We start from the raw sequence: 13,942 nt of genomic DNA, 5'->3' as shown, positions 1-13,942 counted from the left end.
AGTGCGGCCCCTTCCCTCCAGGGCACTGGACAGCCATCCCCAGGATGGGCGGTGGGTCAGGTCCCTTTTGAGTTGGCAGAGTGCTTGGTGTATCCTGGTGGTAAAGGAAGCAGACTGATACCCTGCTTCTACCTTTAACTGTTTGTTTTTAAGAAATTAAAAAATTTTAGAGCAGGGCCAGGGCCATAGTAAATTCCCATAAAATGCACTCGTGAGTCATTGCCTGTGAGCCATAACTTCTTCAGTAAACACTTATGGGTAAGTTAGTTGCTTTTGAGGCCTACCTGGTGTACAGACTTACTGAGCATAAGCTACTTCTGAACATCAGACAATTTTTTAAATTGTAGTAAAATACACATAATATAAAACGTACCATCTTAGCCATTTTTACGTCTACAGTTGAGTGGCATTAAGTACATTCGCATTGTTGTGTGTCCGTCAGCACCTTCTAGTTCCAGAACTTCTCATCTGGAACTGTTTCCCGGCCCCAGCCCCTGACAGCCACACATCTGCTTTCTGTCTCTGGATTTCACTATTTTGGGTGTTTCATATAAATGGAGTCATGTAATCTGTGGGCTTTGTGTCTCACTTTCACTGAGCGTAACGTTTCCAGATTCATCCACTTTGTACCATGTATCGTTCCTTTCTGTGGCTCGAAAACGCCCCATCGTGGGGATGCTCCCCGTTTTGTTTATCCATTTTCCGGTTGGTAGACGTTTGTGTTGCTTTCACCTTTGGACTTCTGTGCTGCTGTGGACACTCGTGTGGGGGATTTGTGTCCACGCCATCTTCAGGTCTTCTTGGTTTGTCCCCAAGGAGTGGCCTCACTGGGGTGCATAGTGATTCTACGTGTAAGTGACCAGGAATCGTCACATTGCTCCGCAGCAGCTGCGCTGTCTTACGTTCCCAGCAGCAAGTACAGGGCCTCTGGTTTCTCCACATCCTCATCAGCATCTGTTGTTTCCAGTTTTCCAAGTACTGTGCATCCTGGCGGCCTGAGGTGGTGGCTCAGCCTCGTTCTGATTTGCAATTCCCTGGTGACCAACAGCCTTGAGCATCTTCTCTTGTGCTGCTGGCCATTGTCCATCGACTTTGGAGAAATGTCTGTTCAGATCCTCTGCCCATTTTCATATTTGGGCCTTTGGGTTTGTCTGTCATTGTCTGTCTGTCTGTCTGTCATTGAGTTGTAGGTTTGTTTGGTTTTCATGGAAATTTTCAAATACACACTAAAGCTGTGAGAATAGTAAAAGGACACTCAGTACACCGCCCAGGCCCGGGTGGTCAGCGCACAGTCCTTGCTCTCCCACCCCTGCCTGGTGATTCCGAAGCAGGTCCCAGCCATTTCATGTCACCACATATTTGGACAGAGGTCAGACTTCCCAATTGAATCATGGTCAGTTTTACCGTTGATTTGCTTGACTTAAGATCCAAATAAGGTTCACACATTGCATTTGGATAATATGCCTCTTTTAAGTCTGTTTTAATCTTAAAACTCCCATCCCTCTTTTTGTTTCCTTTCAGTTTGTCTTTGGAAGGAATTGGACTGTGTCCTGTGGAGCGTTAGCATTTTAGGTTTGGTGTTGACAGCCCTGCAGTGCTGTCCCTGATATAAACTGGTAGTTGATTCGAGGCTGGATCTGATTCCAGCTCAGATTTCCGGCAGAAGCCCCTCAGGTGGAGTTGTGTCCGTCCGACCAGGTAGAGGGGAGGGAGGCCGGCTCGCTACCGCTGCTGATTGCTGTCGCCCAACAGTGCTGGTCTCACTCCGTCTGTCCCAGGAATTCCTCTTTTCAGACAGGCTCCTCCATCGGCTGTTTGGTTGCCTTATGTCGAGTCTGGTCAGGAAGGTTCCGTCCAGTGCTTGATCCTGGCCTGGTTCCCCAGCGCACAGGGTCCTGAGCGAGGTCCAGCTGGCCCGGCCAGGCCTCATGCTGGAATGTCCCGTCCATGTTTCCAGCTGCCTTTGGTCGTCGGGTCGGTGGTCCTGCCTCCTGGCTGCACACTCAGGGCATCTGGGGAACTTTACGGAGAATGGTGCCCAGACCGGCCGGATCAGCCTCTCCGGCGGATGGCTGAGAGGTGTCACCTTGAAAAGGTTTTGCCCGTGATTCTGAGGCCTTTATTGGAACCCCTTCCCCCACAGGGCACAAGATGCAGGCCTGTCTCCGGGGTCACTGGCCCCCTGGGCTGCCTGCCCTGGCGTCTTTCCTTCCTTCCTCCCACTTTACACACGTCCCGACATGGACATTGTGACGAGCGGGCCTCAGACTCCCCAGACCCCTGCCACCTCCCCCCTCCTCTCCTCTCCCCTCCCCTGACCTGGAGCAGAGCCTGGCTCAACTTCAAACAGGAGACAGCATGGAGGCCCCAGGCAGCACCTCAGATGTGCAGCCAGCGCAGGCACCCCAGCACCAGCAGGCTGCTGCGTGTTCCTCCCAGGGCCTCTGGGGCCTCCCGCTAACAGTAGCTCCCGGAGTGCTAAAACCCGCCTCCTGGTGGCTTTTCCCTCTCTTCTAGGCACTGCACCCCCCACCCTCCTCACCCAGATTCCCTAACACCCTCCAAACCCTGTCCCTCGGCCCAGGGCTGAGGCCTCGAGTCCCCGTGGACAGGGTTTGTCTGTGGCTCTGTCCTGCCTCCCAAAGGCAGGCGGTGTACTCGGTCATGGTCACGGTCACGGGGGGATCCCACCACGGTGGCTGAGACGGCGGAGGAAGTGCTGCCATGAGTGTTGCAGAGATTAATCATGGGTTTTGGCCCTTTGCCTTGTGCCCCCAAAATGGCATTTCCTTAAATAGATCAGAACCTTAACAACTGTGTGGTATTTGGGGTGCATTTTATGGCCCTTAATTAAACTTCAGACACATTAAAACATTTTAAGATGTTTTATGACCTATTCTTAATCTTTTTTTGTGGCCATTTGTGTAACTTCTTGGCTCTCAGACTCCAGCCCTCAACCCTCGATGCACAGAGGTGGGACTCACCTGCTGCCACAGGTGGGGGCAGGCCGCATCTAAGGGCGCAGGAGCGGGGAGGGCACATGTCCCAGCTCGGGGAGCTGCCCGCCAAGGGCAGCGGGGGCCAGGGGAGTCTGAGCTCTGGTGAGATGAAGAGGGCAGCTGAGGGCCCTGCACACAGGCCACAGCCATCTGCCTACAGATCACCGTCGACCCTTCCTGGATGGAAGGAAAATGGGGTGAAGCACCTCATTTGAGTCTGTGCTCAAAGCTTTTTTTTAATATAAATTTATTTATTTATTTTTTTTTTTGGCTGCGTTGGGTCTTTGTTGCTGTGCACGGGCTTTCTCTAGTTGCGGCGAGAGGGGGCTACTCTTTGTTGCAGTGAGCAGGCTTCTCATTGTGGTGGCTTCTCTTTATTGTGGAGCACAGATCCTAGGCACGTGGGCTCAGTAGTTGTGGCTCGTGGGCTCTAGAGCACAGGCTCAGTAGTTGTGGCGCACAGGCTTAGTTGCTCCGCGGCATGTGGGATCTTTATGGACCAGGGCTCGAACCCGTGTCCCCTACGTTGGGAAGTGGATTCTTAACCACTGCGCCACCAGGGAAGTCCCTCAAGGCTTTTTTGAACTCCCGTAACCCTCTTGTTTTTGTCCAAACTTATACTTATCTTGTGCAGTAGGAGAGCCCTGAAGACACCTGAAAGCTAAATGCGAAATCTGAATTCATTAATTAGCAACTTGTATTATAATTACTATGTGTCTCTATTTTAAAAGAAAACTGTTTCATTCTTAGAGAGCTTGGCATTGCCTGTGAATAGTGCGAAGAAAGTCCTCCCGTTAGTGTGCATGTTCCCCTCAAAAAGCACCATTTTTGGCTCTATGAGTATTATTTTTTGTAAAGGGGTCAGCTGGCCACCTGCAGAGCTGCGGTGTCAGGGCCCGTAGGGCGGAAGGTCCTTGACCCTGCAGCTGCTTCAGAGAGAAACGCACTGGAAGACGGGTCTCATAGTCAAGGACCTTGCTCTTCACTGGAAGTACCACTTTCTGAAAACAGAAATTCCATTTCTGGACAACTTTGTGAAGGAAATACGTGACGAAGTCTGTGTGTGAGAGCTGCGAGGCTGTGCAGATGACGTGCCCTGTGCTGTGGTTTGTGGGACTCCTCTGGCGACCTGCTCACTGGGACCAGTGGCACCCTGAGTGCTGCCTTGTTCAGCGGGCTTTCTGGCAGCACTGATGCTGTTGACCCCTCCCAGTTCTGACGCTTCTTCCTTTGGCTTCTGGTTTGTCCCGCCTGTCGGGCCTTCCCCTGTGTCCCGTTGAAGGCGGTTCTCCTCTGCCTGGCCCTTATACTGAGGGGCTTGGTCTGAGGCCTCCCTCCTGCGCACTGTCCGCTCCGGCCACCGCCGGTGCCCCCCCTACACTGCATCCCCAGCTGCAGACCCTCGTGTCAGCACCAGGCACCTCCCTGGGTGCCACAGGCGTAATTGTCGGGAGTACCTCCCCGCAGTGAGCCGTGCGTCACTGGAGGACCCTGCTGTCCAGTTCTGCCGGCACAGACTGCGGGCTCTCTCCTTCCTCACGGCCAGTCAGTCCCCAAGTCCAGTTTGCTTTTCTCCGGAGCCTCTGTAGCCCTCACTTCCCCTCCCTGCTCGCCACCCTGTTGTCCCCTGCTCCCAGCTCAGCCCCAGACGACTCATACCCAGGCCCCTGCCTGCAGGCCTGAGGGTGTCTCGCTGGGGATCAGCACTCTGGCTCCCTCCAAGGCCAAGGTCTCCTGCACCACCCTGGAGGGCTGCGGCTCTGGTGTCCTCACAGGCCTGCAGAGACGGTCCGTGCACGTCCCTGTGGCATCTGAGTTGCTTTGCGATGAGCGGTCATAGCGTCACCATCCCTCCGGCCTTGGGTGTTGAATGATTTTATGAGAGCTTGTTATCTGCGCTCTTCTTCAGGAAGCCGGATGGGGTGGGGCCCGGGTCCCCGGCCCACTGCTCACCTCGGGGGCCTGGAGCTCCCTGTGGTCCCTGCTTGGGCACAGCCGGTAGTGGGAGGGGGTGGCTCCCGTGGGAACGGCCATTCCTCTGGCAATTTCATACAGTTTTTGTACCTTTCCGCGCATTTATTTCTTTCTGTGGATCCTGTCCTTTTATTAATACGCTGTGACAGCCGTGGGGCCCAGAGCACAGACAGGAGGCTGGGAACGTCCCAGCTTCCCTGTGCTTTTCAGCTTTGGAGACAGCCTTGCTGTCTCCATGCTTTTCTGTGTTCTGTCTGTGTTATTTCATAGTATCAATAGTTTGATTTTTCAGCCCCGAACATGAAAAACACTGAAGTAGATGGTGAGATGGGAGCAGAGGGTGCAGGCCTCCCCACCTCCCCGCCCACCCCTGTGTCAGGGCCTGTCTGCTTCTCCAGCGTCTTTGGATGGGCCGGGGCCACACTCGCCGGGCCCCCTCCATCTCGCAGGGGGCAGGGCAGTGGTCTGGGTTTCGGTTGTTTTGATTTAGAAATTGGTCGTCGTTGCCCTGGGGCCCCAGGCCCGCTGTCTCCTCGGGGTGCCTCATTCACGAGGTGCTGCTCTGACTGCGGGGTCCAGGCTGGGGGTCTGGTCTGTTTGGAGGAAGCTGGGTGGCCGGGTTCCCACAGCTGGGAGCTGGGGCACAGCTGCTTTCTCTGGTGCTGGGGCCTTTGCCTCAGGCCGGTGAGGCCAGGCACGTAGGCTCCGCCACATCAGGCCTAGCGGCAGGAAGTAGAGATTTGTTTTCCTCCAGGCGTGCATGTGACCCACGGGCAGGGGTCGGAGCCTCTGGCTGCTGTAAGCTACACTCAGCCCCGTGCAGAGCTGGGACACATTGTGAAGAAGCTCATTCCCTGCTGCCCATGCGATGGCGACCAGTGTCCTGGCTCTTTTGTCAGGGCGTTTGGCCCTGACGACTGGGAGGAATAATCCCACAGGAATCATCTGTGACCTGAGCCTCATGGAAAAACGCTTCTGGGGTTTATGAGAATTAAAGTGAGACACGGCCCGGAGGATGCTGGGGACCAGGGCTCCCAGCCCTGTCCTCCCACCCACCAGCCCCACACCTTGGACAGGTGACTTCCTTCCCTGGTCCTAGCTTAGTCCCAGGTGGGGCTGAAGCGCCCCTGCTGGCTGCTTCCTGAGATCCCGATGACATCAAAGGGACAGGTTGGCCATGGCCATAACTGTGGTTGTTGCGGAGCAGAGGCCTGTGAGGGCAGCCAGCCTGTCGGGGCAGTGTCTTCATGGTCACAAGTGTGGGGACCAGTGAGGCAGGGGCTGCCCAGGCCTCATCTTAGGGGGGCAGTGATGTCACTGAGTGGCTGGCACTGCCCTTAGATGGCCGCGTCAGATGGCCCACGGCCACCACACCTTACCACCGCCTTTCCCTGGGGCTGTCAGCAGATTTGCGCCCCTTTGCACCTTAACCTGATCACTTTCCTCACCACAGTTTATGGACAAGTCCTCCAGGCCGGATTGGCGGCCACTGAGGGAGTGACCTCTGGGATCACTGCCCCCAGAGCTGCTGCCCTTCAGAGGGTCATGGTTGAGCAGTCCCCAGAGGGCAGCGTCCTGGGTGCCTGCAGTCAGGGCTGGACGCTTCCTTTTGGTGACAGAGTTTGTTTCCACACTACCTGCTGCTTTTGTCAGGAGAGCCCCATCCTCCCCACCCGCCCTTTGTCCCTGGGCCCTACTTGGTGTCAGGACCTAACGGTTTGTAAGGGGGTCGGGCCTGTAAGGGGGTCGGGCCGGCAGACTTTGTAGAACACTCCCTACAGAGGTGAATAGCGTTGTTGTTCTTTGGCCGCTGCTCCCGGGGAGTGAGGACTGCCGCCTCGAGCACAGTCACCCAGGAAGCGGACTCATGCATGTGAAGGCTGCATGAAACAGTAGTAAGACATGAAGCAGGAGGTGCTGGGGGTTGGGGTGCTCTCTTTTTCAGTTTGTGGCATTTTCATAAAGCGTGTGAATTTCCAAATTTCATTGTGGAGTTTCAGCTTCAAAAGGGTTCTTGCAGATAAAGGTAAAGACTACTTTCTAGCTGAATTGCTTTATCATATAATAAAATACTCTGAATGACGTGTTTCTTCTGTAGTTGTGAACAATTTAATTTGAATATGGAGTAGGTGCCCCTTCAAAGAGTCGAGGTGGTTCTCGGAGATGCACTGTGGGAGCCCCACGCACCCCCCCACCCCCCACGCCCCGGTCATTGGCGCCGAATGCAGGCTGGTGGCTGGTCCTCAGAGTGCAGGGGTTGTGATGTCCTGTAAATGATGGGGAGGAGGCTGGACCACAGCTCTTCCTAACAGCGCTGCTGCTCCCCGGTGCCCCGGAGGCGGAGCCCCTGGCCCCCAGGGCTGTGTCCTCTCAGGCCAGGGTTTGGGTGGCTCAAATTTCTGCTGCTGTGGTTGCAACGATCTGGTGTGCAGGGTGGGGGCCGGTCACGGGCACCAGCTGGTCCTGGGCTTGGCCCCCAGCCCCCCATCCTGCCGTGCTTCCTGCAGAAGCTCAGCCTGCTGGGCCTGGGGGCCTCCGCCCCCCTCGGCCATCTCCTGAGAAGCCCGCAGTGTGTGTTGCTCACAGGTTTTCTTTCTTTTCCTGCAGAATATCGACATCACCAACTTTAGCAGCAGCTGGAACGACGGGCTGGCCTTCTGTGCTCTCCTGCACACGTACCTGCCCGCCCACATTCCCTACCAGGAGCTCAACAGTCAGGATAAGGTGAGGCCATGGAGGGCAGGCGGCGAGGGGAGAGAGCCCTCCGTGGCGGTGCGGGGGGGCAAGCTGCTGGCTCCTCGCACACCCCGGTGGCCTCTCTGGGAACGACATTGAGGGTCAGGGCTTCTTGAGGAGAGTGGTCTGGGCAGCGTCACCCACGCCAGGCCACCTTCCCCACGTCCAGCCACGACCGGCTCACGGTGCAGCCCTGCCCAGACGGGCACTGGGAGAGGACCCAGGCCCAAGCCCTCTAGTGTGCACCCCCATTGGCCCTTCCTGCCCTTCAGATGACCTTTGAAAACCCCCACGGGGAGGAAACAATTTCACAGGTGTTGCTTATTAGCTTTGGGGGTGCTGGGCAGCTCAGAGCTGATGTGTGAAAAGTGACCCTCCTGTGCGGAGAGGAAAGAACAAGTGTGTGGGTGTCACTCCGCAGCTTGTCACCAGAGGGGCGGGGCGTCGGGTATGGGTGTGGACCGGGCTGGTCAGGCTGCCCTCCCCGGCCCTGCTCATGCACCTGTCACACGGTTTCTTTTCCAGCGGAGGAATTTCACCCTGGCCTTCCAGGCTGCCGAGAGTGTCGGCATCAAGTCCACACTGGTGAGCCCCCGTCCCCTGAGGAGAGACCCCTGGGAGGCCTGGTGACCAGGAGGCTTCTGGGTGGGGACTGGGGCCCCGGCGGGCCCTGCACCAGCCGCAAGGACATCCTGCGGGCGGGGTGCAGATGGTCCCCTGCCCGGCACTCTTTATGCCTCCCGTCAAGTGTCCCAAGGAAGCGCCCTGAGTAGGGGGTGGTCACGTTTCGCTGTCAAAAGCACATTCCAGCAGATCTGCCTTGGGTGTCAAAGTAGAGGCAGGGGAGGGCAGGGCAAGGCCCCAGAGCGCTTCTCAAGGGCGGGAAGAGAGGCGGAGGAGCCCTGGGGTCAGGGCTGTGCTCTGGGCTACAGTAGCTCAGGACAGACGTGTTTCCGTGGGGGCTCCTGCCTCGTCACCAAGTCTGACTTCCAGGGAGAAAATACCTCGTCCAAATGCAAAGCCAGAGACTTCCACACCCAGAGATGCTGATGAAATTAACATGACAGGGGTGTTGCACAGCTCGGGGGTCCACAGAGTGAAGGACCCCACAGGGCCAGGTCAGGAACCCCCAGTGCCACCTCCCACCCTGAGGGTACCCATCACCCTGCCTTGTGACAGCCGATAGCTTTGAAGACATATTTGCACTCATCTTTACCCTGCAGGAGTGTTTGTGTAGAGTTCCATAAATATGTCTTCTGAGTTCACAGAAATACGTGTTTCTGAGTGGCTTCTATTCAATCATATATATATAGAGAGAGAAATTACAGTTGAAATATTTCTCATTACCTGGATGTTTTACACCATGTGTAAATGCTGATATATAAGCAGGCAGTTCCCCAGCCTAAAAACTTTCCATTGAGATTCTTACACTGAACATACATGTGTTCTTTCTCCCCATCCCATTGACTCTGGTCCTCATTTGTGTCTCGCACCCATGGGACCCCTGGGAGCAGTGCCCTGCAAGGACAGCGGGTCTTTCTTGGGGGCCTCCCGGGCACGTCTCAGAGCCCAGGGTCCCCCGCCCGCTTCCCAGCAGCATCAGCTGATGTCTCCCCAACCACGGGGGCCACACAGGACACAGAGAACTGTGGCTTCCAGGGCTTCAGGGGGTCGCCCACCGTGGGGCAGGCAGTGCCTGGTGGGAAGGACACTCAGAGGTGACGCCGGAGGGGTTAGCGAGGAGAGGCAGGTGGGGAGGACGGCCCAACTCCCCCTCCCCCAGAGGAGACCAGCCTCTTCCAGCCTTGAGGGGCAGCCCTGGGCAGGGCGGGAGGCTTGGACATTGCCTACGCCCCGGGCGAGGAGTTTCCTGGGTACTAGGCTGCTGACCTGTGCAGTGAGACTCGGACAAAAGTCCCATGAGGGAGGCCCCCACCCCCAGAGCCCTTGGTGCTGTGGCTGGGAGGCAACCTGGGCTCTAACTAGCCTCTTCTCCTCTGTCAGGACATTAACGAGATGGTCGGGACCGAGCGGCCGGACTGGCAGAATGTGATGCTCTACGTGACGGCCATCTACAAGTACTTTGAGACCTGAGCACCTGAGGCCCCACGGTCACCCCGAACGCAGCTCCCTACACTCTGCCCCTGGCCGCCCCGCAGCGTGTGAGCCCCGCCCCCGGCGGGCAGGGGACTCGGCCTGTGTGGCCTGCGCTTGGGCCAGGCTCTTCCACCTGGCCTCCGCGGCCAGGGCCCCGCGCACACGCTGACCTGCTGGAGAGATTGGGGAACCATTAGCACTGGGGTGGGAGGAAAGGCTCACTCACGGTCCAACCTAGGGAAGGGGATTCGTGTGCGGGCAGCTCCCTAGGTTGTGAAAGCTTCCTGCAGCACCTCAACTGCTCGCCCCTGAGAACCGGGGCGGGGTGGGGGGAATGGGTACCTTATAGGCCCCTGTTCCCCTCCTGTGTGACAGGGCATCCTCGCCGGCGATACGGACCGTGCCCCCCGCCCTCAAGCTCTGCCAATCTCCAGCTCCAGGGGCTCGGAAACCCAGCACCAACCTCAGGGTTCCAGACAAAGGAATCTTTCCTAAGGAGTTCTTTTTTTTTCTTATGAGCAATACTGGGGGGAAATGGCTTTTGTTTTCTTAGTACCAAAGTTAAATTGTTTTGGTAAGTGTAGCGATAAAACACAAAATCTGGACATAAGGTGATGAAAGCCAGAACCAACGTCGCAAGAAACAGGAGAAAAAGCTGAACAAGTCAAGGGGCCCAGATGGTGCGATTTCAGTCCCTGAGTCGCTCGGAAGTGACCTTCCTGGCTGGGGTGGAAGAAAGTGCCTTAGCTCTGCAGGGGAGGCTGCCGCCGCCATCCAGACGACAACCCTCAGCAGCCCTTCTTGGGAACGGGGAGCCGCTGTTGGTTCAAACAGTTTCGAGACCTGCACTTCCAGAACACAAATAAGCAGGAGGAAGAGCAGCCATTGCCCCACAGAATGCAAGGCGGGGGCTTGGGGAGGCCGCCCAGCCAGCCTGGGGGCTGCGGCTCCATGCGTGAGCAGGAGGTTCAAGACCAGGGGTCGGACGAGTCAACAGCCCAGGGCAGAGGGCGGCTGTGAGACGGGCTGTACATGCAGCCCGCTGGCCCAGGTCACCGGCTGCCACCCCCTGGGAGGCTCCTGGTGAAACGCCTGTTTTCAGCTGCAGAGCAGCGCCCAGCCCAGAGCACACAGGAGACCCCTCCTCCCTGACAGGCTCTGTCCTCGCATCTGCTGCCCTGCTGGGCACCTGTGCTGTCAGCTGAGTGACTGTCAGGGGAGAGTTGTTGCTTTTCAGTGTCTCTCCACTTGGTTCTTCTCTCATCTGCCCTTATGGTGGCCTGTGTGCCTGATCTGCGGCCACATTTTTGCCTATTTATTATGTGAGGCGGCTGTTTTGGCCAATGGAGACTTTCCTGGGTCTGCAGTTCACACCGCTGTCCCTGGCGGCTCCTGCTGCAGGGCCTGTGGGGGGAGTGTTGCTGGTGTCCTCTGGAGGAGCGTGGCCACTGCTGATGGGCTGGTGTTGCCCGGCCTCAGCTCCCGGGGTTGGTGACGGGGCAGAGGGGGCTGCAGGGAGGGCTTCCTGGGTGCCCAGCTGCCTCTCTGACAACAGGCTGTGTGGCCAAGCCGCCCACGATTTCCACATGGATCCACGGCTGAGAAGGTTCCAGAAGCAAGACATTTCGCTTTTCCTGGTAGGATCCTTGTACTGTTGGCTTTAAGGGGTGACCCTGGACGGTCCTGTGTTCCTAGAAGTGGTGCTGTGAGGTGCTTTGTGTCCAGTGGCAGTTGCTGCGAAGTCTCCAGGAGGACATCCTGCCTCCTCCCTTTAAGCACAAGCTTTACTGCAAAAGGACCAGTGTTGGTTTTCTCTCGACCACAAGCTTCTGCTGGCTGATGATACTGTTAAGTTTTTGTTCTATTAAATGTTCTTGAATGTCCTAAAATTGTCGTGACACATCAGGCTTGGGCTTTTCTGGGTCGCTGTGAACAGGACCCTCGCCACCTCCGGGGACGGGCTGTGGCAGGGAGGGCACCTGAGCCCACAGGCCAGGAGATGTCGCCGGGGGCCTGAGTGGGGTGGGGCAGGGGAGGCTTTGGCCATCTGCCTGCATCTGGGGTGGGATGGCCCAGGTGAGCCATGCGGCCTGGGCGGCCTTGTGACCGCGGAGGTTCTGTAACGGGCATCAGGCCCCAGAAGCACCGCCTGAGCTGCCCCCACACCCCCCACCTGTGGCCCAGACATGTGCTGCTCTGGGTTGGGGAGGGTGCCTTGAGGTTTTCTGGGTTTTTTTAGAAATGTGTCTTCTTGGAGATAATTTTGAGAATGTATAAAATTATAGAGAAAAAAATCAATAATTATACCATTCGCAGGCACCCAACCAATCAAGCCTTTCTTCCTGGGCATCTTGTGTGGAATGACAGTGACTCCACAGAGCACAGCCGGGAACAGCACTGCACCTCGTCACGTTGCACATGACACAGGTCACGTGCAGAGGCCGTGGCATCCCCTCCTGTTCACACTGGCAGACCTGGGCGCCCCTCCCAGGCCTGCGACCCCCTCCCCAGGGTCAGGGTTTCATATGGTAACTGATTCGCTCCCTGGGAGGCCCAGAGCCGCCAGCTGAGTGGAGGTGTGTATGTCAGAGCGGTGGCCCGTCTTCTCCCCACTCAGCAGCTGTGTGGCCAGGGTTACGTGGCCGGGGCCGAAGACGCTGAGCTCCCTCCCTTGGCTGCTGCAGGGAGGTCGTCCAGCCAAGGCCACAGGCTCTGAGACACGGGCCTGTGGGCCCTGCATGTGGCGGCAGGAGTGGGGGACCCCACCCGGGACCCTGGGCAGTGGGGGAAGCTCTGCTGTCTTAGCTGCTGCCCCACAGGGTGGGGTCCCTCCCCAGAACACTCCTGCCTGCTGTGCCAGTTGCCTCAGTAGCAGACCGACTCCATCTCCAGAGCCTCTCCGGCGCGGCTGGGCAGACTGGGGAGCGTCCTCTTGGGCTTGGGGAGGCCTGGCTTCCCTCCCACGGCACAGCACTCCTGCGGCCCAGGGTTGGCCAGGTTTTGTCTAAGGTGGTCCCTTAGGGGGGGACAGGGACAGACATCAGGGCTCTGGTGCCTGCAGGTCCCGTGCTGTGTCGGGGTGAGGGGCGGGTTCTCGTCAGGCCCCAGGTTGCTGGGAAAGTGCTGGCCAGAGTGCCAGCCCCAGCAGGCCAGGACTTCGCTGGGCTGCCCTGGTCATTGGTGCAGGAGGCAGCATGGGTGCACAGAGGACAGGGCTCCACGCTCCCTGGGCTCAACCCGCTCCCTTGGCGGGGAGCGCTTGGGAGAGCAGGCTGGGTGTGCAGGAAGGGCCAGGAGCTGGGGGACTTGCGGAGAAGGGCAGAGGGTGACTGGACATGGCCTGCAGTCTGTGCCACCCCAGCTGTGCCAGGCCCAGGGCAAGGGCAGGCCCCAGGAGCCCTTGGATGGTGATGTCTGCATTATTGGGGGGGGGGCGGGGATCCAGGGTTCCAAGGAGGGAGACACCACAAGGTCTGGAATCTTAGGTGGCAGAACCAGAAGGGCTGGGTAGGAGTACGGGGTGGACCATTACCAGCACCTGTCAGGGAGGAAGCAGGGACACCCAGGTCTGCCACCAACACCTGTGAGGGGCTGGGGCTCTTCCCACCTCTGCAATGTGGTCACCCCAGGAAGGGTCCCCTTTGGACCGTGCTCCCAGGCTCTCTGTGAAGTGGGGCGGGAGGTACCCGGGGAGGTCTGAGGCAGGGGTCCTGGGAGAGTGGCGAGGGGTGGCTTTCATGTTCAGGCAGCTGCTGCTGTGTGGGTGCCTGGGGCCCTGGCTTAGGGCCATTCTTAGGTTTGTGAGTGACAAGCCTCGCATGCCAGGGGCTGTCCCTGCCACCATTGTCCAGGACAAGGCCCCACTCCCATCTGGGCCTCAGTTTCCATATCCAAGGGATGCATCCAGGTCAGCTCAGAGGCACGGGGCTCCCAGCAGGGTTGCCATGTGACGCCAGAAGTCATCGTGGGCTGAAGCATCCTCCCAGGACTGGGCTGGAGGATGGGGTGGTCCTGCAGCTGCTTGGCTACGGGCGGCTGGAGAGCTTCCTCATGTGATTCTGCTTTTTGGGGGCCTTAGTCTGAGTATAAACTGGAGTCCCGTGAGGTCCCCCCACTTCCTCAATCCCAGAACCCCA

At 57.8% G+C, this 13,942-nt stretch overlaps 1 protein-coding gene across 6 annotated transcripts in view; it reads left to right on the top strand.

Annotated features, from left to right (window-relative positions):
* Positions 1-11,695, top strand: part of SPECC1L (sperm antigen with calponin homology and coiled-coil domains 1 like) — a 122,631-nt gene extending 110,936 nt beyond the window's left edge. For all 6 annotated transcript variants that reach the window (XM_067700103.1, XM_067700104.1, XM_067700102.1 and 3 more), the window contains 3 exons: positions 7,581-7,697; positions 8,235-8,294; positions 9,714-11,695. In XM_067700103.1, coding sequence (XP_067556204.1) covers positions 7,581-7,697; positions 8,235-8,294; positions 9,714-9,803 — 267 coding nt within the window. In that variant the 3' untranslated portion in view covers positions 9,804-11,695. The remainder of the gene's footprint in view (positions 1-7,580; positions 7,698-8,234; positions 8,295-9,713) is intronic.
* Positions 11,696-13,942: the final 2,247 nt, after the last annotated feature.

This window comes from Pseudorca crassidens, chromosome 12 (genome assembly GCF_039906515.1).
Source record: "Pseudorca crassidens isolate mPseCra1 chromosome 12, mPseCra1.hap1, whole genome shotgun sequence".
NCBI lineage: Eukaryota > Metazoa > Chordata > Mammalia > Artiodactyla > Delphinidae > Pseudorca > Pseudorca crassidens.
Note: the sequence above shows the minus strand (reverse complement) of the source record. Positions and strands in the feature narration are given on the sequence as shown.